This window comes from Phodopus roborovskii, unplaced genomic scaffold, assembly GCF_943737965.1.
Source record: "Phodopus roborovskii unplaced genomic scaffold, PHOROB, whole genome shotgun sequence".
NCBI lineage: Eukaryota > Metazoa > Chordata > Mammalia > Rodentia > Cricetidae > Phodopus > Phodopus roborovskii.
The window spans coordinates 9,408,221-9,431,227 of NW_026126407.1; the positions used below are offsets into that span (position 1 = coordinate 9,408,221).

The window sequence follows — 23,007 nt, forward strand, 5'->3', positions numbered from 1 at the left end:
CTCCCACACATCCTTGGAAGCAGAGCATGATTATGGGAACAAGCCTTTCAGCCTATTCCTGTGGATCATCTCACTAAGCCTGTCCAGTCTTTGGGCCTTCTTCTACAGCCCAGGCCCGAGACAGCTAATTAGGGAAGTCTTTTCACACAAAGAATGAGATGTTCTCATCTTTATTTTAAATGTTTTTAGTGTCTATCGTGCTATTATCCTAAGCAACAGTTGCCACCATCCTTCCTTCTTTTGGTGGGGTTTGTAGGAACGAGACTCTCTGGAATCAGGGATAAGAGAGTGTTGAAGAAAAAAAGAGGTTAAAGGTTGGCACATGGGTAGAGGCCCCTAACTTCTGTGTGGGGAGGGGAGGGAGCATGGATTGGTTTTTGGTCTCAAAGCTCCTCAAAGCAAGACTTTGGAAATGTGTCCTTAACCTTCTCTCTGTTTACCCTCAGCTTCTCCTGGATTCCTTTGTCACTCTGAAGCGCTCTCTCTCTCTCTCTCTCTCTCTCTCTCTCACACACACACACACACACACACACACACACGGACACGAGGCCTGGAAGGATGAGAGGGCACGGGGGGGGGGGCACTTCATCATCTGTGTCCCTCTCCCTGAGATCTCAGAATTGGTGCAGGAAATTCCAGGCAAAAGACTCCCAGGTGAGGGGCTGAAGTGATGGCTCAGTAGTTAACGACACTCTTGCTGCCGGGTGGTTATGGCGGCCAGCGCTTTTAATCCCAGCACTCTGGAGGCAGACACAGGCAGATCTCTGTGAGTTTGAGACCAGCCTGGTCTACAAGAGCTAGTTTCCGGACAACCTCCAAAGGCCCAGAGAACCCCCTGAGCTCGGCTCTCAAGGCACACATGGCCGCTAACAACTATTGGGAACTCCCATTCCAGAGGATCCTGACATCTTGCGATTTCTGTGGGCACCAGGCATGCACGCTGTGTAAATACAAACAGGCAAAACACTCATAATAAATAAATAAATAAATAAATAAATAAATAAATAAAACATAAATAAAAATACATGAAAATAACATAAAATAGATGTTAAAAAGAAAAAATCCTCTCACAGGTATTTGTGAAATGGATAGTACTGGGTGGCGTTTGGAGAGGCATACAAAGGTGAGTCAGAGCGGTTATACACGGAGTGTGTGTGTGTGTGTGTGTGTGTGTGTGTGTGTGTGTACAGCCATGGCGGTTCCCTGAACAGGGGGAAAGGTACCAACCAAAACAGAATCCATGTCCTGCAGGTGAGAACCTAGAGGATAAGCTTAACTCTATTGGTTGGGTTCTCAGAGTAACGTTCATCTACAGACTTTCCTCTGGTGGGTCTCACTTCTTTTCCCGGGTCACACACCACTCCTCTGGGGCAAGGGAGTATGGTACTTCTTACTCTTCCAGGGATCTGCATTCTCTCCTTTGAGAGGGTGAGCCAGAGCCAGCCATCCCTTAACAGCGGGGGGAGTCCCTAGGGGGCGGGATGTCCGGGAGCGGGCTGTCCCGCCCCCTCGGCCCCGCCTCCCCACGCGGCACCCAGTCCCGGGACTCTCGGGGTCTGTCCCGCCCTGCTCCCGCCCCTCTGGCCGCCCCTCAGGCGCAACCAGCCACGGAACTCCAGTCGCCGCTAGGAGCTTCAGATCGCTCGTTGTTCTCTGTGTCCTACCGGCTGTCGGATCGGTGCGCGCCTCTCGGCCATGGAGCCGACCCCCGACGCCGAGGAGGCGCACACTGTGCGCGAGGCTCTGGGCCGCTACGAGGCGGCGCTGGAGGGTGCGGTGCGTGCGTTGCACGAGGACATGCAAGGGCTACAGCGCGGCGTGGAGCGGCGCGTGGCCGAGGCACTGCGCCTGGCCGGCCCCTTGGCTCGCACCGTGGCCGAGCTGCAGCGGGACAACCAGCGGCTGCAGGCACAGCTCGAACGCTTGACGCGCCAGGTGGAGGCGCTGGGTTTGGCGACTGGTGTGTCCCCTGCACCCGGCACGCCCAGTCCCCCTCCTGCGGCCGCAGTTACAGAGCGCGCGCCCCGCCTGGGCACCGCACGCTTCTCCAGCCACGCCACCTTCTCGCTGTCCGGTCGCAGCCAGGTGAGCTCCCCGGGCGCAGCGCGCGGGGTGTGAGCGTAGGGGAGCGAGCCTGGGTGAGTGGGATGGGGTAGGTTAGTGCCGCCCCTTAGATACGAGTGCGTGCGCTAGCGAGCGTCCTCTGGTCTGAGAGCTATGCCTCCACCTGCCGCTAGGACTTGGTAACAGGGGTTACGCTAGCTCTCCAGAGCTGGAAAGAACAGGGGAAACATTGTTTTAGTTTAGTTGGCCCTCTGCACCTGTCTTCTACCGCTCCCTTCTTTATACCAGGTGGTGTTTGCCTTGAGATCTCTGCCTTCACTCATCTGTCCCATGACTTTAAGAATTTGAACGCCAAGGTTTGGTCTTTGGTGGTTCACTATCGCCTGGGCACTCATCTGCGAGTTGGAATGGTCAGCACCCCTTTACCTGCCCCCTACACCGGTTCTATTCACGCGTCCGGTGTTGCTGCTTCACTGAGGCCTGACCGCTCGGGTTGTAGATTAACCTTGATTGAGTTGCCGGTGTGTGTTGGGTATGCATGTGGGTGCAGTCTGGTCCAGGTTGTTCAGCAACTGTGTTTGGGAACTCACATTGCAGGGGGCAGATCCTTTACTGGGAACGTGGGGGGGGGGCAAGAGCGGGGGGGTACTGGCCTTTAGCTGTGTCTAGGCTTCTGGGGTCAGTGACTGGGCAGAGGCCGGTGTGGACCAGTCTTACTACATTGGGCACGACCTCCTGGAGTGGCAGGGCCTGGTTAGAATGTTTCCATGGTGTGTGCAGTGGCCCTTAGGTGGGATTTTCCATCTTGACCTGGTATGTGCTCTGGGGGTGAACTTCCAGGGGCTGGGTCTGAGTACCCTGCACCTGCCCCCAACCTCAGTGCATTCTCTCAGGCCCTCAGATCTGCTGTGGATCATGGGAGGAGGGGATCTGATAAGTCCTTGCCCCTGGAGGTCTCAGCCTGGGTGGACATGGCCCCAGACTGCAGAGTGCAATAGTGTGAGCAGAGATGCCCTGGTCTAGACTCTGGTCCTTTTGCAGTGGGTATTTGAGGAGGGCTTGATGATGGAGGCTCTGGTCTTGCTCTTCTGCTGCAAATGGGCACTCAGAGTTGCCAAAAGTGCTCACAAGCTGGAGTGGAGCCTTTGGGTGTATAAGGGAGATATAGGTTGTGAAAGCTCGTGATGTTAGGCAGAGGAGATAGGCTTCTTCCTAGGGGCAGAACTGGTGTCCCAGTGTTCCATATGAAGTGTAGAAATATGGAAACACTTAAATCTGTCCTATGAATATGATAGTCACATGTCCCTGGTATAAAACTGCTACCATGAGTTCACGTATGCCTACTACACTGTGTCATCATTTGCTTTGGAAGTTTTAACACCCATGTAACTTGCGGAGGCAGCTGTTCAGGTTTTAAGAAAAATAATCTGAGTCCCTTGTGAGTGTGTGTGCAAGAACACTTGTGTGTGTTTCTCCAGCTATGACTTGCTTGTTTGGTTTGGTTTTTTTGAGACAGGGTTTCCCTGTGTAGCTTTGGAGGCTGTCTTGGAACTAGCTCTTGTTGACCAAGCTGTTCTTGAACTCACAGAGATCCAAGTGCTGGGATGGAAGGTGTGCACCACCACTGCCCGGCTCAGCTATGACTTTTTTAAAATGGGGATTTGCCATTATTCATCAGGTAGGGGAGCAGGGGAGCTGGGTGGGGAGGAACAGGGTCTTCCTTGGACCTAGTACCCTTCCTCAGGGATGGATGGTGGGTTAGAGGGTGAATGGAGATGAGTCTGCGACTTTTCCCCAGGGGATGTGAACAAACATTTATTCACTCCAAAGAGAGCACCCAAGACTGGTGTGGTGAGCCAATTAGTTTATTGGGGTTATTTACGGGAGCATGGGTGACTCAAAGGCAGCTGTGACATCAAAAGCCCATGCTAGCATAGGTGATGACTTACTTAAGTTGCTTCCACAGAGCTCCAGAGCAGCTTGCAGGCAGCCCCACCAAGAGTCCTCTCTCCATCGGTTGTTTACTGTTCATATAACCTCAGGGAAGGACCTGGTGTATCTTGTAACTTCCTTAGCTTCCAAGCCTCCTGTGTTCAGAGAGGAGGTTTATGAGCCCTTTCCCTCTAAGAGGGAAATGTTTCAGTTCTAGGGAATTAGCCCCCATAGGCAACTTAACTGTGATGGTCCAAGCGGAAAGGATGGGTCTGAGTTGGGGCTGGGCCGTGTGGGTGAACTGTCTGGAACAGGAATTCCAGAGTAGGAGTCAGTAGGCAAAGACTTGTGCTGGAGAGACTTTTGGAAGAGGCTGGGGTCTGCAAGGATGCCTGCTGGGACTGAAGACAAAGGCTCAGGAGCTGCAGAGCAGTCTGAGGACCCAAGAAAGGCCCTGGGGCAGCAAGCAGAAAGTACAGCTGAGCATTGTGGGTAGAGGGTGGCCTTAGAGGCTGCACAGACCTTGGTCACCAGCTCTTTGGGGCTGAGGCTACTTCCCTTTGTCTGACTTCCAGATGTACTATGACTGTTCACCCTTACAGGGGCACCCACATAGGCTATGAGCTAGTTGGTGGTGGAGAGTACAGCTTAATCATGAACAAGGATGATGGACAGAGTTCCAGCTGGGTGCTTGAAGGAGGGCTGTGTGGTTTCTCAAATTCCATGTCTGTGGCAGGAGCCTTGGTGTGAGGGTCTCATCTGTAACTACAAGCCAATGGTGGCTGTCCCTTTTTGTGGCCAGACCTTGTGGAGGCAGCTTTTCTACCATCCTTCTGTAAGGAAGCAATGGGGACCAGGGGTGGGTTGTACTCAGCATGTAAAGGGGTTGATCAGTTAGTTCATCCACTTTTAAACACACAGACCTAACAGCAAGTGACTAAGAGACCGTGAGGTGGTCAAGGAAGCCTCAGAAGAGGGAGAGGACAGGGCAGTCTGGTGGAAATATCTAGAGAGGACTCTGCAGGAGGTCTGAGAGACAAGCACTTTGCTTAGAACAGACAGGAGGGAACTTTGAAACATTTGCTGTCACTTGAGCCTCAGTTTCCCCGTGTTTAAACCAAATTGTGAGCTGGGTAGCAATGGTGCTCGCCTTTAATTTCCAGTTCTCAGGAAGCAGAGGCAGGTGGATCTCTGTGAGTTGGAGGATAGCCAGGGCTGCTGTTACTCAGAGAAACCCTGAGAAAACAAAACAAAATAAACAAAGAGTACATGCTGCTCATGCAAAGGACTCGATTGCTGATTCCAGCACCTGCACCAGGCAGCTCACATTTGCCTGTAACTCTAGCTCCTGGGGGATCCAATGCCTCTGTCCTTTGCAGGCACTGGCACCTCCTCCTCCCCCTACATATAATTAAAAGTAAAATAATAAACCGAGGGGAATTGGCCCAGCCTATTGACCTAGTGCAGTGAACAGGCTAGCTGATCTGGTTAACAAAACTGTCTGAAGAACCATTGCTGTTGTCCATCCCAGAGGAGGGAACCAGGAGGCTGGGGTGGATGGCTGTAGCCTGAGGTCAGGCCTAGGCCCAGGAGGCTGGCAGTGAATTGTTCCCTGGAGATGTCAAACTCAGCTAAGCTGGAGCCTCTGGGTCCCCATGGTCAAAGCAACACAGTCCCTCTGTAATAACTGCCAAGAGCCGGGTGTCAGAGGCCCCATGGTGAGAGAAAGCAGACTCACCTTATCTGCCTGCCTTTCCCAGAGCCAGTGTGATAACGGGGCTTAATGCTTTGGGGAGAAGTTTGGATCGAGTCCTCAAAAGCTGTGGTGTGAGTGGAGATGGGCTGGGGCAGCAGCTTTAACCATCCTAGACAGGGGCTCTGCCCTGTGTGGGTTGTGCCAAGCCCATGTGTGAGCTCCTGTGCCCCTGTGGATCGGTCTTGCAATGCTGTTCCTTCCCTCGAAAAAAAAAAACGTCAACAAGAGGGGTCCCATCTCTTTGTCTCTGAAGCCACATTTAATTCATCCCCTGCCTCCCCCGCTGAATTCCCAGGCTTGGGCTCCCTCACCCGGCACCTCCCCTTCACTATACAGAGCTGAGACTGGGAGTAGGAGGCCAGCTCAACAGGACCCATCCCCAGCCCTGGGGCTCTAGCATGATTTCTGCTTCAGTGTAAGCACACAGAAGGTCCTCCCACCTATTCCTGGGCCAGGCTGCCTCAAACAGAGGGAGGCAGTGGGTACTCAGGGAACAGATTAGCAGCCTCAGAGTACCAAGGGCTTAGAAGAGCTTGCTCCAGCACAGCTGGGCTCAGTTCTTTCCAGGCTCTGCCATCTGTGAAAGTCCCACTGGGTGCTCATCTCAGGCCCTATGCCTTTTTCTTCCTGCCATCTGGCTGAGATGCATGCATCCAGTGAGGCTCATCCCCTGGGATATAACACTTGTCACAAGTTATCCTCTGCAAGGCCAGGATGCTTTGTGGACAGAGCCCTGGGTGGCGGGAAGGGACCCCTGGCCTCAGATGTTAATTTGATCTTTGCCTTCAGCCAGTGTATAAGCTTGAGAGCCTCTTTCTACTACACCAGGCTGAGTTCCCTCTGTGTGGTGATTCAGGGTCAGAGGTTGTATTAGAATAGCTCCTTGCTCTGAAGCATAGCAGAGCTCTTTTCCCAGGCCAGAAATGGTTGCAGTTTGGGACTAGAGGAGTTAGAAGACCCCTTAGCAGGAATCTGACCAATACTGAGATGTAGGAGGTACTTCTGTCTAGTTCCCTGGGGTACTGTGGGGGGTGGGGACCTGTAATGAGCAGGGACAGGTGTCTATGGGGCAGGAGGGGGGGGGTTGTAGATACTTACATTCCTGGGAAAATGATTTCACCACCAGTTTGTCCTTTGAGGCCCTGCTCTAGACCTGTGGAACCTGTTGGACAAGAGTGGGGTGGGTCAGGGTGGGAGATACAGAGACCCCAGAGCTGCTGCTTGCTTGGCCTTGGTGAGTGGAGGTTGGGCTTCCAGCTGGAATGGCTGGTTCTCTTCCCACTGCTGACTTAGCACCAGGCTTCTAGAGGCACCCTACCCCACAAGTTCTGGAGTGCAAGAAATGCCAAATATCCTGTGATTCTGAGGGTGGGTATGCCTCTCCCCTCCTTGGTTGGAGATTGAGGGGTCTCCCCCTGTCCAAACCCTGGGACTCTGGGTTCTGTTCTCGGTTGCCTCCCCAAGACCCCACCGTACAGATGGTTGCCTTACTTTACCAGAGTCTGCCAGTGTGCCCCCTCCCGTGGCTTCTCACATGATCAGGACTTGCTAGTTGGGGGAGCATGTGCAGTAGAGCCTCCTAGATCTGCCCTCACTTTCTCCCCAGCCTGTCTCTTTCCCTGCCCTCCACACCTCTGATTCAGTTTCTGCCATTACCAGTGACCTCTCCTTGGCTAAACACAATGAACACATTTTCTCAGCTTGACTTTTTTTTTCCTTGACCTCAGGCTCCCTTTGGACGCTTCCTTCCCTGGCTCTCTCAACCTCTCCTGGGTTTCTTCCCACCTCCTGGCTGTCTCCTGGCAGACAGCCTTCTCTGCTCCCCGAGATGCAGGTGCTTAACCGCTCCCAGGAGCTGGTGGAGGCCATAGCTGTTTCCTTATCATCCATCGTTCCTTTGTTTTACACTTGGTCTCTGATAGGCTATCTGATGTCCCAGGTACCCCTTACAAGCCATCTTGCCCAGATTCGAAATCCTTGCCCACCTCTCCCCAGTTTTTCTCAGAAGACCTCGTCACTTGGGCCCGGAGCTGGAGCTTGGAAGAGGTTTGCTGTCCTCCTTTCACACGTGCACACTCAGCCAGCCAGTTCCCTCTTTCTCCAAAGCATTGGGCACTTTGCTCTTGGTCCTCTCGCACCTTTGCCCCCCAGCTCTCCTTCAGGGATGGTGGGATTGACTTGTTATCTGTCGTCTCTAATGCCACCTTTGCTGACTTCTGAACTATGTTCCTAAATCACGCCGCAGGCTCCTTGTTTAAGTCCAACGACCCCAGACATGTAGCTTGAGCTGCAGTGTCATGTGGGGTCACAGTGCTGGGCCTTTATGCTTCTCTGCTTTTGTTGCCATAGTCATTCTCTTGGGAACAACTTCTGTCTTCTAGCTCACTAAGGACTTGCTTTGGGTGCGTTGCTGTGTACCTGCTTGCCCAGTTCCCCACTTGGATGGGTGGGCACCTCCAACACTGACCTCAGGAGGACCAGATTAATTTTTAGTCAGGAACAAACTTGTCTGGGACACTTGTGATCAGAGGAATAGCCTGGAAGAATCGGAGAGGCATAGCCAGCCAACCACTTAAGCTACCCAGTATGGGATTTTAGCAGGGCTCTAGGTTAGGGACAGCTTCTGTCCCCCTTTGCTAGACTGATTGCCCTAACCTCAGCTCTAAGCCTGTCACACCTTTTCTGGGAAGAGCTGGGAGGCATTCTCTGATTATACATTCTGGCTGTCCCCGCAGCCCCAATAACTTTCACCGGCAGTGGGTGCCTTCTCTGAACCCTGAGGGTAGCATCTGTAAAATGGATCTGATGTTTGTTGTATGTCCAGATGCCACTTGCATAGCCTGCTCCTGCTCTTGATCTGAGACCCAGAGGAGATGGACTATAGCTCAGGTAGCTCAGCGAAGATCCCAGAATTTCTCATGACACTCCCCTCTTGGTGTTTGTTTCTGTGTCCCAGCCCTGCTGTAGCCCTGTGTGTAGAGGCCACTGGATTTGTGGGGGGCTTTTGTGTTGCTGTGTCTGGTAGAAAAGCCTTGGAGTCACTTGGCTTCTTGTCCATCTTTGGCTCCAAAGACCTTGAACCTCACCATATCTGCTTCTTCCATGTGGACAGTCCTAGCTGTGGCGGGCAGAGGCCTGGTGTGTGTGTGTGTGTGTGTGTGTGTGTGTGTGTGTGTGTATGTCTAACGTACTGCTTCTGAACAACATTTATCCTCAGCCTTGGGCTCTGAGACCAGCATCTCAGGTTGTTGGAGTTCCTAGAGCTAGGTGGGTTCATCTTCTTTCTCTGAACCATTGCTCACCATTGTACCTCCCGGGGATCCTTTCTCCCCCAAATGAGGGAGGTTTTCATCACCAGAGCCAGAAGGGATTTTGGGAAGCGCCTTTAGGGTGGGCAGTTGATGGGGTTGTGGGGTGGGCAGTTGGCTCCCATTGACAGGTAGTGGTTTTGATGACTCCACAGAGCGTGGAACATGATGAAGTGGGTGATCTGGAGGTGAGACGAACTTCGAATTCATGCATCATGGAGAATGGACACCAGCTGGGTGCAGGTAGGAGTCAATGGCAGAAGGGAGGTGGCTGGGTTTCAGGGCCTCAGCTAGGTATCTGTGCCAGCCATCTCTTGGCCTGTGGGGGCAAGTGCTTGAGACTGAACCCCACCAGGCAGAGAGACTGCAGGGGAAAACTTTTAAAATAAAGAGAGCTAGGCATGGTGGTGCACACCTCTAATCCCAGCACTTGGAGGTGGAGGAAGGTGGATCTCTGTGAGTTTGAAGCAGCCTGGTCTACATATCGAGTTCCAGGACAGGCAGAACTACATAGTGAGACCCTATCTCAACCAAACAAAGCAAAACAAAACAATATAAATAAAATACACAAAGAAATGGGAGTTCAAGGGAGCTAGCTTCCCTATTTCTGGAAGGAAGCAAGCAGGCTGAAAAATCGTCCGTTCGTAGATGTGGGTGGACTGACAGGCAATTTAGGGTCTACTGAGCTGGTGTCTGGGGAAGTTGAGGAGAATCGGGTCTGAGTGATGCAGTAAGACTTAGGTGGAATGGAGATAAGGGAGGCTGGAGTGTCAGGGAGGCTGCCTAAAGGAGCTGGGAGGAAGGCTCAGGGAGCCTAGAGCTCCCCTTGCCTGAATGTGGGGGAATCTGAGACTTAGTGGTTGCCATGTCTGACTTATCTTGGTTGATCATGTGTTACAGGTTCAGCCAATGGAGCTTCTGAGGTTCAAACCTCCTCAGCTCTGGATCCCCCTCGGCCACGCCCTGTGAGCCTCTCATTGCGGCTGCCCCACCAGCCTGTCACAGCTGTCACCCGAGTCTCTGAGAAATTCTCTGGGGAGACCTCAGCTTCAGCTCTGTCACCCACATCTGCTGCCATTCTGGGGGGCTTTAGCCCAAGCCCTAGTGAGGCTGTCAGCCCCTGGACTCCTAGTCCCACTGGTATGACGAGAGGGTGGGATGGGAGAGAGGACAGGGACTGGGCTGGGGTTGGCAGGACACCCAGGTCAGACCCCAGCCCACCTCTGCTACTACTTTCCTTCTTGTTTCTGTCTCTCCTTGGTCCTGTAGAGAAAAATTCTTCTTTCATGCGGTCTTTGTCTGGCTCTGGGTACGGAGCAGTGACAACAGGCAAGCCCAAGGACAGGTGAGTCTGTGGCTCTCCAGGCTGCTCTGTTCTGCCTGGGACTGAGCTGCAAGGGTCTCCCTCTGGGCTGACTGCCTAGGGACACTGCAGAATTAGATCAGTGTGCCGGCAGACAGGGTTCAGTTGTCTGTAGACGCTTGGTTGCAGCGCGGTTATCTTGTCTCCCTTCAAAGCAAGTCCATTAAGAAGTTGCAGGTGTGTGTGGGGGGTGGGTGTCTCAGCCTCTCTGGGAGGAAGGTGGGCTGGATGACATTTAACTTTCTGTTCTCCATTCTGGCTGGGGGACCTCGGAGTGAGGTACTTTTTGTCATAGGAAGAGCAGGTGCCTAGAGAGTTCCAGGGTTAGGGAGATAGCAGGGCCTTCCCTTGGGGTAAGCCTAACTTCAGTTGACTGACTGGATATGAGAATGGGGGCAGGGTAACAAGATGGCTTTTTTTTTTTTAATAATAAAAGGAGAATTGTGACTTCCTGGCAGATTGTTCCAGGGGGAGAACAAAGAGGGTCCTATCTAGATGTGGTGGAGGAGGGGCCTGGGTCTGGCTATGGTATACCCCTTGCCCTCCCCAGACATTGATGTCTACCAAGGGGTGGTTGTTATGCCTTGAGAGGGGCCCACTCTACCTCCCTGGTTGGGCCCCACTGGCCAGGTACACCAGCAGTGGCAGCTCAGTTCAGAAAACCTGCAGAGCCAGCTGGGACCTGAGCAGGTGGGACCTGCTCCCCCACCACCCCTCCAAGATCTGGGGGTCTGCCATAGGTATAGGCTGTCTACCTCACTGTCTTATGCATGCTCAGTTTGTGGGACCCAGGGGAGTGCCTAGTGTCCCTGACTTCATGCTTCTCTCCTCAGCCCTCCACTGGTGACCCCACCGCAGTCACCCCCATCCACACAGCCTCCGGCCATGACTCAGGCCCCTCGCCAGGGAGAGCGTCGGAGGGAGCTGGTGAGGTCGCAGACACTGCCTCGTACCTCAGGGGCGCAGGCTCGGAAGGCGTTGTTTGAGAAGTGGGAGCAGGACACAGCAAGCAAGTATGGAGATTCACCCCCAAACTAGCTTGATGGGCTCCCAGAGCAGGTCCAGCCACAGTCATGGTCATGCGGACATGGCCTAGCAAGGCTGGCTGGGCCCTGGCTATTTCCCAGTGGGGTGTTTGCAAGGTCAGGTCTGTCAGGCAGAGCTCAAGGTCAGGGCTGTTTTATAGGCCTGACTGAGGTTGAGGAGTTCCTTTTCTAGGGAGAAGAGGGCTGTGGGCCTTGGGACCAGGCCAGGCTAATGAGGGATGCTCCCCTCCATTTGCAGGTACCCCAGTCTTCTGTTCCTTCAGTGTTACTAGGCCATCCTTGTACTTGAATTATGGTTCTTCATTTTCTGGGGAGGCTAACTGTGGGACTGTTTTTGCTTGAGAACTGAAGAAATGATACAGTGGAACCCAGAGGCTCACCGGTCACTCTTTAAAGAGAAGGTCCTTAGACTACAGCCTCCTCTGCAGATTTATTCAGTGCTCTAGTCAGTACACAACATCGATGCCTGCTGAGTGCAGGTGGCCACTTGTGCTTCTGTGATGATGCTCAGCTCTAGGGAAAGGAAGAATCAGGGCCAGGAAGCGCCACTGCCCCAGCAACCTGCCCTTGGATGCTACGGAAGCCAAGAAGGAAGGCAGGGTTGGAAAGGGTGTTTAGGAAGAGCGTGAGAGGTCCATGCCGTTCAAATCCTCTGTCTCAGGGTTGGCCAGTGATACCTGCTTCATGTGGGATTGTTCGCAGGAATCCTAGAATGCTGGGCGTGGTTAAGAGGCTGCATGGCTGGTGCGTGGCACTGTGCTGTGGACTCTGCTGTAGCATGTGTGTTGAGTACTGACCAGAAGGTACAGGAATGTTCTCTCCATTGGCTCCCACAGCAGGCTTGCCCTCTCTCCACAGGGGCAAAGGTGAGACCAGGGCCAAATTAAAGAGGTCTCAGAGCTTTGGTGTGGCCAGTGCCAGCAGCATCAAGCAGATCCTGCTAGAGTGGTGTCGAAGCAAGACTGTGGGCTATGAGGTGAGTGGGCCAAGGCAAGCCAGGCATCTCACCTGCACTTGCTGGTAAGGCAAGATCCTGCCAGACTGGGGAGGGACGGGAGTCGGGGAGCTCATGCCTTCTGTGCAGTACCCAAGACACCCACAACACGTGCTTAGAAATTGGACCTGAGCAGACTGGTGTCGTGCACCTCAAGGGGTGAGGTCTAGCAGCAATGGTTTGTTGCTCAGTGAGTTGGGGCTGAAAAATCTGCTCGGAGAGTTGAATTGGGTGCCAGGAGTAGGGGCTCTCTGCTTCCCTCCACTTTCTCTGCTTGCAGCATGTGGACCTGCAGAACTTCTCCTCCAGCTGGAGTGACGGAATGGCCTTCTGTGCCCTGGTACACTCATTCTTCCCTGATGCCTTCGACTATAATGCCCTGAGCCCCACACAACGGCAGAAGAACTTTGAGCTAGCCTTCACCATGGCTGAGTAAGTATGGCAGGTCCCACTGGCTGTTGGGCCCAGCCCCGAGCACAGCTTCTGCCCTGGGTAAAGTCAGGACACACAGGGCAGCACTTTATAATAAGTTGAGGGACCCTGATGCCATCCAGTCTGTCTGTCTTTCTCTTATATGGATGGAAGACTGAGGCTGGTGAAGGATGTGCCCAGGGCCACATTTTTACTCAGTGCTGGAGCTGTTTCTACTGTTCCTGCCTCCTTGCTGGGGTTTAGCCTCTGCTCTACCGTTTGGGAAACCAGGCACATACAGAGCCTGGGGGGGGCCAGTGGGGTAGGGGCACCGTCATCAAGGTCTCAGCAGGAAACTAACTGGGATTGCCTGGTATATTTTAAAAGTAGATTATGTTTCCTGAAATACTGTCATAGTACGGACTGGGAAATTACCTCTGGCCTAAGGCTTGTTCTTTGTTGTTGTAACAGAACATTGGAGGCCAGGTGATTCATAAACCGGTTTATTTTGGTACTTGGTTCTATAGGCTGGGGTCTGCTCCGCTTCTGATGAGGGTTGCATGCCGCTTGAGTTCATGATGGAAAGCTGAAAGGCCAGGTGCCACCTCTGCTGGAGAGAAGGGGACAAAGGGCACATGGCACTTTATAACAACCTCTTCTTGAGATAACTAACCAGCTCTGTGAGAGCCACCTTAATCCCTGCGTAAGGGTGGATTCCTGATGATCTAAATGACTCTTAAGGGCCCCACTGCCTTTCAACACCGGCATAGCAGGGATCAGGCCTCAACATGTGTTTGGGTGGGGGCAAGCCACATTCAAACCATGACACTTGTCTTGTATGTCCCACTCATAGGGAGAGGATCCAGGGGAAGGGAGTGCAGTTCTGGGATCAGGATGTGCTTGGAAAACCCGTTTGGGATCTGGTTTGTGGCTAAGAGCAACCCTTAGATGTTGAGAGTTGTCAGGACCTTGTGGGTCACAGGTGTGTATTCCAGCTGGGTGGGGCGGGTTTCCCAGGTGGGCAGGGTGCGTAGCAGTTACTTTTTTTTTTTTTTTATTGCTGTGGCAAAATATCTGATGAAAGCATCCAAGGAAAGAAGGCTTTTTGTTTTTGTTTTTTAAAGAAGGTTTTAAAGGGACTTCTTTTTTTAAATTTTTATTTATTTTGTGGCTCACAGTTTAAGGGAAGCAAGGCAGTGGGTGTATGAGGCAGCTGGTCACATTGCTTCCACAGATAGGAAGCACAGAGAGAGAGAGAGAGAGAGAGAGAGAGAGAGAGAGAGAGAGAGAGAGAGAGAGGGTGCATTTTCTCCTTTTTACTTGGCACAGAGACCCCAGCCCGTAAGGCCGAGTCACCCTCATTCAGGATGGGCTTTCTCTTCTCATTTATTCCTCTGTGGGATCACTCTCCTAGACACACAGGGGGGTGTGTTGCTGTCGGGGACACTAAATCCAGTCAAGTTAACAGCAGGGAAGAACAGTCCCTGGTGTGTTTCTTGTAAAGACTCTGCCTGAGGGTGTGGGCAGGGACGTGAGACAGGGGCAGGTGTGGCAGGGCAGCAACTTCTCAAAAGCCCCACCACCCCGCAGCACCGCTACGTTAGGGACTGTCTCCGCAGCTTGGGTGAGTTTGGGTGAACACAACCCATAGGCAAACTCTGGCACAGCCTTGTGTGTATTACTCCTAGGGGTAAGTTGGGGAAGAATATTATAAGCCCTGGGTCTGCTGGTGCTGGTGCTGAGGCTACCGAGTCAATCTAAGCTGTGGACATGAGGATGCATCCAGCTCACTATGACCTGGCTGGGAGGAGCCTGCCCAGATAAATGCTCTGACCTCATTGCCCTTCCAGTCTTTGCCCCAGGGCCTCTTGTTGGTTAACCCCAGTCAGAGGGCAAGAGGGTCAGGACAGCATCACAGACTGCTGAGGCAGAGGGAAAAGGAAGGGCAGCTCCAAAGTTACTATTCATTATGCCTTTGTGCTGCATGTTGCAGCCGCAGAGGGACCATGTTTGTCCTGGTTGAGCTTTCAGCCCCCCCCCACCCCACCTCTTTACTTGCCCTAAAGTGATGGGGTTGGAGGAGGCCCCACCCAAAGTTGTCTTTGCTATCTTCATTCTATTCCCAGACCAAGCACCCAGTCCTGGTCCTCCACACTAGGACCTGAGCCTGGATAGGGAAGGAGGGAAAGGAGACAAAGGGTCTCATAACCCTTGCTTGGTACCCGGAGCCACAGCCGCTGTCCCTCTCTAGGGTAGAAGTTCTCACTCACTACAGGGGCAGAATGGGAGCTCTGCTTGGAGATCCTCACACAGAGGCTTGGGGATAGGGGTCCATGCCTGTTGTGTTGATTTGGACTCTAGGTCCCTTTGGGGTCAGAGGAACGCCTTGTGTACTTTCAAAGCCTTCCCTTTCTTGGCTGCTTGGGATTAGCTGTCATCCTAATAGCAGAAACAGCTTGGAGGAGTGTGTTATGCAACTGGATCCAGACGATGGTGGCCTCAAGCCAAGTGTCGCGGCATGATGTCGGGAGGGGTGGTTCATAGGAAGAGGCCCAGCTGCTTGAAACTCAGAAATGGCCGCTCTCAAAAATCAGACTAGAATGTGTGGGATCAGGGCTCCCATTTAGGTACCCCAAAACTCACCCCAGTCAGAGTCCAGGCTTGGCTTATAGAATTCGTGAAGCCTAGAAGGCTAAGCAATGCCAGCTTATGCCCTGGTCACCTATAGCCAAGGATCCAACCGGCCTGTAGCTGGGGCAGGGATGACAGTGTGGTGGTGGCCCAGGTTCTAAGGAACACAGCTGCCCTAGGCAGTTAGGGCAGAATGCCTCCAGGATGTACTTTCCCAGCAGGAGGTATTCGAGCCCAGAGTCTCCAGACTCCACAGATGTTTCTTCTATTCTCAACCTGGGGGGGGGGGGTGGTGGCTGGGCCAGGCTTTGGCTCCCTTCTCTCCCCAAGCAAAAAGCAGGATAGGACATTGGCCCTGCCTCCCTGTGGCCTGAGTCTGCTCCCAGTTGGGGAGGGGATCAGGGTGTGATGAGGCCTCTTGAGATGAATTCTGGGGTTTTTTTTTTTTTTTTTTCTGCAAAGAGTAGGGAGGGCAATCAGAGGCAAGTCTGTGTGGGGAGCTTACTCAGAGCCTGGGATAGTACCTCCCCTTATGAGTCATCTGTGAGATTATCTCTCAGGTACAAGCGGGAGAGAGGGCTGTGGAGGTGGGCTCACTCCCCAGGGCCTCCTGGGAAGGCAGCTGCTTGGATCCCTGGTTTCTTGGCCAATAAATAGCTGGCTAGAAGAGCTGCATGGGACACCTGCCTGAGGATATTGGAGCCAATGTCAGCATCTTAGGTTAGCCAGCAACATCTGGGTGGATACATGGTACCTTTGAAAGTCATCAAGAGCCGATAGTGTAGAGGGTGGCCCCAAAAGACCGTTTTGGGAGCACACACAGCCTCAGCTGAGAGGAGCCTGGTGTCCAAGCAAGACATGAACTTTAGAAAAGACCTGATCATGGTCTCAAACGATTCATCCAGGAAAAGAGTGCTTCCAGATCCTTCCACGAGCAAGTATCTTCAGGGCACAAAATGCACCAGGAACCTTGGGAGTAAATGTGTATGCTGCCTTTCCCCTCCATAATTTCTGGGCCCAGAGGTTCCTTGTGTCCTAATCTGTGTGAGTGTGATGCCTTGCTGACAGCAAAGCATCTCTTGCCTGACAGGTGTTTAGGGCCTGGAACAAGGGCAGAGCAGCTCCTTTTATGGAAGGGGCAAACTAGGGCGGGTGCTTGACCCTTCTGCACCTTTCCTTCCCACCACTGCCCATAGCACAGGAAGCTACAAGATCTCGCAGCCCAAGGCTTCCCACTTGCCCTGCACGGAATGCGCCTGCTCTCCAGTTACACCCAGCAGAAGGGGCTTGAGTGCTATTTGTAGTGCCCATGTGTCTCCGTCTAAAACAAGACAGGAGGCAGCAGTTCCACCCCTGGTCTTCATTTAGGACAGTCTGAAAAATTACCCCCAGCCCCTCCTCTGTGGCCTGGGGTAGCAGAAGATACAATAAATAATAAAAGAAACCCTTCAAAGTGCATCTTAATAAGCCAGTGCCTTCCTTGCTTCAGGCTGTGGGGTGACATTGGAGATCATCTGAGCTTTGTGGACTTCTCCATGTAGTTTGGATTATTTAAAAGTAGCCTGGATCATTTTTAACAAAAGAACTTCCTCTTTTTTTTAAATGTAAAGGCCAGTTGAGTCCTTTCTAATATTTTGAGACATACCTTTTGATGAAAGTCAGCAGCAGCCATCACTATCTTGTATTCTGCCTCCTGAGAGATAGATGGCTGGCTGTGACACACTCAAGCAAGTGTCCCTGTGCTTTTCCTATTTGACAGCTAGAGGAGCATTGTTGCCATTGTAGCCGGCACCACAGTGTCTCTGAAGGAGCATGTTCTATCAGCAGGGACAAGTAGGGGTGAAAAGAAAGTGTCCCTAAGGGCCAGCTATGGGCCAGACAATGGTATCAAAGACAGGGGGTTGGACCTGGAAGCTGGAGAATTTGGAACTCCTCAGAGAAGGAAGTGAGTGAAAGGTAGAGGGGGGTCTAGAAAAGAGTCCTGAGAAATGGTGGCTGTAGATTTCTTAGAAAGTACACCCACCCCCATCTGTTCAACTTAGAAACAAGTGGATGGTGTGGGGACCGGCTCTCTTTTTTGCCTGCAGGGAAGACCAGCATCTTGTCTTTGACTTCCCTTCTGTCTTTGTGGCTACCCTTAGTTGGAAGACTTGTTTTCCAGGGCATGGGGGGTGTTGGCTGGAGTGTGTTCAAAGCCCCAGAAGGAAGAAGGGGTTTGCTTGATGTCTTTTGTACAGGTCAGGTACATCTGGAACAAGCCAGCAACTCTGAATAACCACAAGGTGGGCTAGAGAAGAGTCAGAAAGCCCTGTGAGGGACAATGACATAGGTACAAGCATGTGAAGGGCTTGTGGGTGGGGGAAAGTTAGCTGAGAACAATCTTGTGGGAATAAAAGGTAAAATGTACAAGGAAGTAAAGGACCATCCATGCCTTAAGGGAGAAGTTCCTGGTGGCTAAAGCCTCCTGTAGTAGGGGTCAGTCCAGTCCTGGACCTGGGGGAGGGGGAACACATGGAGGGAGAGCCTTCGTGGGGACAAGTCAATATGGGAGTTCTCCAAAGCTGAGGCTCTGGGATTCTAGGGCTGTCCTCACTTAACATAAGAGACCATCAAAATGGCCATTTCAGTGGCCACTGAAGTGATAGTGATGATCCTATGGACCCATGTAGGGCTGGTTTGAATGCACCTGGGGGGTTCTGAGTAGCAGGCCTGAGAGAGAGAGAGAGAGAGAGAGAGAGAGAGAGAGAGAGAGAGAGAGAGAGAGAGAGACTGGGGTTCTCCCTGCACCGTGGGGGTGGGGCACCAGATGACAAAGTGATATCAGTGAAAGGTGAACTGGGATCTCCAGCCTTTGAAGAATTCAAGAATGTTCAATTCTTGGCCATGGAACACCCTTGCATGCCTGCATCTCAGACACGAAGCCCAGCCTTTGCCTGTTTTGGAGAGAAAGGGGCCAAACTCACTTGTCACCTCCATGTAACCTCTAGGGTCCCATACAAGTCACTCTCTGCAGCCCTAGGGGAAGGTGAGAGGTGGGAATGGGATCTGGGACAGATGTCTCCATTTTGCCTTGACATTTGGTCTCTGGCCAGCTCTCCAGAGCAGAGCCCAGTGGTGTTAATGTTACAGCCTTTGTCTGAGGGTCATGCAGCTCAGAGAGCTGTCGTGTAAAAGTGTTGCATGAATTGTGTTGAGCTGGCTACAAGTTCTGGGCTGGGTCTGAGGATCCCTGGCTTGCCTGCTGGGGTCTCCCATCTGGCTGGGCTCTGGAGAGCAAGGTGCATAAAGGCAATACAAAATCATAGCCTTCCAACAAGCTTGCTGGGAGTCGGTTGAGCAGAGGTGGATTCTGACCGACTGCCCAGGAAATGGACACTGACAGGTGGAAGGGTTGTCAGCATTGGCGTCTGAGCTAGCAGTTCATAGTTCATATCCTGGCCTCTTTTCCCATTACCTGCTCTGCAGAGAGAGGAGGGTGGGATATGCCCATGAACATATATGGTTGTGTGCACCCACCCATGTGTGTGCATGCAGATGCCAGAGGTAGATAACGGTGTTTGCTGAATCATGGTTAAAATCTCCTTCTTTACTGTGGGCCGTGTGTGTGTGCTTGTGTGCACGTATGTGTGTAGGCCAAAGGACAACTCAAGTATCATTCCTCAAGTGCCTGGAGCTCATCAAGCAGGCTAGGCTAGCTGGCCAGGGAGCCCCAGGGATTTGTTTGTCTCTAACCACCTCTCCCATCCCCCCTCAGTGCTGGGATTACAAGTATGCACCACCATGCCTGGCTTTTTTTTTTTTTTTTTTTTTTTTTTTTAAACTTGGGTTTTGGGAATTTCACCAGGTCCTTGTGTTTGCAAGGCAAGCACTGAAAGAGCTATCTCCCCAGCCCTGAGAGTTGTGTTTGGGTTTTTTGTTTTGTTTTGTTTTTAAGACAGGGTCTCATAGTGTAACTATGGATGGCCTAGAACTCACTGTGGAGCCCAGGCTGGCCTCATACTTAGAGATCAATCTGTGTCAGCCTTCTAAGTGCTAGGATTAAAGTCATGGGCCACAATGCCTGGCTGGATCAAGGTTGTTGTTGTATTTTTGTTTTTGCTTTTTGTGTTTGTTTGTTTGTTTTGATTTGATTTTTGAGACAGGGTTTCTCTGTGTAGCTTTGGAACTTGTCCTGGAACTCCATCTTGTAGACCAGGCTGTCCTCGAACTCAGAGATTTGCCTGCCCCTGCCTTCTGAGTGCTGGGATTAAAGGTGCACGCCACCAACATCTGGCTGGTTTTTGGTTTTTTAATTTTTAAAATTATGTATAGATGTGCTTGTCTATATGCATGTGGTTATGTGCCCATGAGTGCAGGTGTTCCAGGAGACCAGAAGCAGTCAGATACCTTGGAGTTACAGATGGTTGTAAGTCATTTGATGTGGGTGCTGGGAACTGAGCTCAGGTCCTCTGGAAGAGCAGTAAATGTTCTTAACCTCTGAGCCATCTCTCCATCTCCTGGATCATTTTTCCCCCCTTAAGTTTAAAAGACTATTTCAGAGCTGGGCTTGAAGGCACATGATCATAATCCCATTTAGGGTTGAGGCAGATAGATCATGAGTTTTGGCCTAGGCTGGACTACACAGCAAGTTCCCATCTCAAAAATCCAAAACTAAATTTTGCTTTACTTTTACATTTGCTTTTGTAGTTCTTGCTGATTTGGCATATAATGCGTGCGTAATATCCTTGCTTCTATATGAACTGCATAGGTGATTTGTGGCTTCAGAAGCCTGGGAAGTGAGGCATGAACTCAGCAGCTCCCAAGGTTCTCTGGGAGTACTCATACTCTGTTTTGGTGTGTCCTTGAACACATCAGTCAGGCTTGGTGAAGTCTGTTTGGCGACAGTGACAACTGCCCTGTTGTGGGGCTGGTTGTTCACTGGGACCATGCTCTGATGCAGCTTCTGTTTCAGGAATCTGGCCAACTGTGAGCGCCTCATCGAAGTGGAGGATATGATGGTGATGGGCCGCAAGCCTGACCCTATGTGTGTCTTCACCTACGTGCAGTCACTCTACAACCACCTGCGTCGCTTCGAGTGAAGCCGGAAGCCTGGAGAGGCCAGGAAGAAGACTGTGGGGTCACTCACTTCCCCCAGGCAGCATGACACCCCAGGAGCCTCTGTGGTGTGAGCTGCTATTTGTTCTATGGTGTGTGACCACTGCCCCTCACACTCAGTTACTGATTAAAAGTATTGATGAGGCAAAGCTGAGCCCCACAGCCTCTCACAGCCAAGGGCTCGAAGGAAAAGGAAAAACTCTAAAGAGTCAGAGAAATTGGTGCTAAGTGATGGTTTTCCTATAGGGAATGTTAATATTTTTCCCTTTGGTGAATTTGATACATTGGCTTGACAGGGTTTCACTGATTATCAAGTTTTCTTCTTCTTTTTTTTTTTTTCCTCACACTATTTTGGATCCTTTTCCCCCCTGCCATATGGGCCACTGGTAGGAAAGAGACTAAAGTTTTTGTGGAAGAATAGTTAATCACACTAGGTCTTGGGTGGCAGGTGGTCTTCATGTCACCTCTCCTCTGTAGGGAGGTGTCAGCATTCCTACCTAGGTCCAGAGTGGCCTCTGGCATTCCCAGGAGACCCCACAACTGTTCTGTTAAGGGTAGGATACCTGGGCAGTACCAGGGAGGAAATGCTAGATTCTTCACACTCAGAGAGTTCCCATTCACTCAAGGTATTTATAAAAAGAATTTCATTTGTATCACCAACCTGTTTGTACATAAAAGATGTGTCAACCTTCTCTTGGGTTTGTTATTTCTGTTTGGGAGATGGGAGGAGGGTTGGACAATAAGAGACTGCATAGATTTAAACAAAGATCTACTGAAATGATACCTTAATTGTTTATGTGTTTAAAACCACCCAGGCTGGGAGGCTGAAGAATGACATTTGCTGTCTACCTATGTGCTTGTCTCTCAGCCATCTCTATGTTATTGAAGGATTGTAACATAAAATTTACTCCCTGCAGATCTGTCCCTTAGATGTTAGCAAATATATTATGATAAAAACTGGCCCAGGGTTGATGGTTCTGAGAGATCATTGTTTTGTGTGTGTTTCTTTTGTTTTATTTTTTTACAATGCAAGGGACTGGGCGTGTGTGTGTGTATATGTGTGTATGTGTGTGTGTGTGTGTGTGTGTGTGTGTGTGTGTGTGTGATGCACACAGGTCCTCTACTGTGCAGGCAAGCTCTCACCACTGAGCCCCACCTCTTACCCTTAGGGTGGTCTCTTTCATGGAAGCCCATCAAGGAATACTGGTTTTATTTCACAGATGTTTGGCAGTGGAATTTGAATAGAAAAGCCATTAGATTCCATAGCATTGCAGCCCTTAGTTTATTCTTCCCCAAGAGTGAAGATTCATTTTATAATTAAGTTGGACGTTAGTCACAGACTTTAAAACCTCCCTTGAAAGACCCAATACTGGCTTTGTTTCGTGCAACCCCCTCTGAGAGTCAGTATGCTTTTGTGGGGTTATCCCTGCATCCCAGGTGTTGGATATTTAGAACAGAATGTCCTCAGGTCCCCTGGGGCTCTATGGCAGAACTTGTGGATGACTTGAGTAGTATTTTCAGTGCATCTATTTGCTTAGGCTACAGCCTTGATCCATCTTTTGGGTTTTCCCACAGTGGGAACCATTCCCTTCCTGGCTCTCTCAGCATTTGTAGGCTTGGAGAGCCCTATTCTTAGCAGATACACATACTGGGGCTTAGGGTTTCAAACTTAAAGCCCATGAGGGCACACAAGGGCTCTATAAACAGCATGCCTGTATGTCACTGAGTACTCACACAGCAAACCAAGCTCTCCTGAATGGCAGACATGGCCTTGTGCCTCTGTACATAAAATACAGCAGATCTCACTGGGACAAGGAACTGCTTCTCAGTAATGGTGTCCCTTCTTCAGAGTATTACAGACTACATATATTTAGGGTTGGTTCCATGATGACCTTGTTTGCAGTCTCTGTGTGTAAAGGATTAAAAACTGATGTTTTGGGCCAGGTATAGTGGTGCATACTTGTAATGCCAGCACTCAGGAGATGGAGAAAGGGATTTCTGAGTTTTAGTCCAGTCTGGGCTACATAGTAAGACCGTGTCACATAGAGGCAGAGGGGACTTTCTGTTGTTTGTTTTTTGAAGCAGGGTTTCTCTGTGTAGTCCTGGCTGTCCTGGAACTCACTTTGAAGACCAGATTGGGCTAGAACTCACAGAGATCCTCTTGTCTCTACCTCCCAAGTGCTGGGATTAAAGGTGTGTGTCAACACTGCCTGGCTGAGGAGGAAGATTTTAAAGTTGATTATATCTAAGACAAAGCATGATGCTTCAAGGCATGGAGGGAAATGGAAAAAGTCCTCTCAACCTTAAGACATTCTGAGACTTGTTTTTTAAAAGCATTTTTCTATATTGTATGTTGAGTTTATTACTCCCTCCTTACCCTCCCATTGCCCCCCTCCCATCGATTCCCT

At 51.2% G+C, this 23,007-nt stretch overlaps 1 protein-coding gene across 1 annotated transcript; it reads left to right on the plus strand.

The window, feature by feature from the left end:
* The first annotated feature begins 1,602 nt into the window (after window positions 1–1,602).
* Window positions 1,603–21,582, plus strand: Smtnl2 (smoothelin like 2). The gene is made up of 8 exons (XM_051180092.1): window positions 1,603–2,085; window positions 9,216–9,303; window positions 9,961–10,200; window positions 10,330–10,405; window positions 11,257–11,436; window positions 12,328–12,445; window positions 12,744–12,895; window positions 20,457–21,582. Exons 1-8 carry the CDS (start codon window positions 1,696–1,698, stop codon window positions 20,581–20,583), a joined length of 1,371 nt encoding a protein of 456 aa, XP_051036049.1. The 5' UTR covers window positions 1,603–1,695; the 3' UTR covers window positions 20,584–21,582.
* Window positions 21,583–23,007: the final 1,425 nt, after the last annotated feature.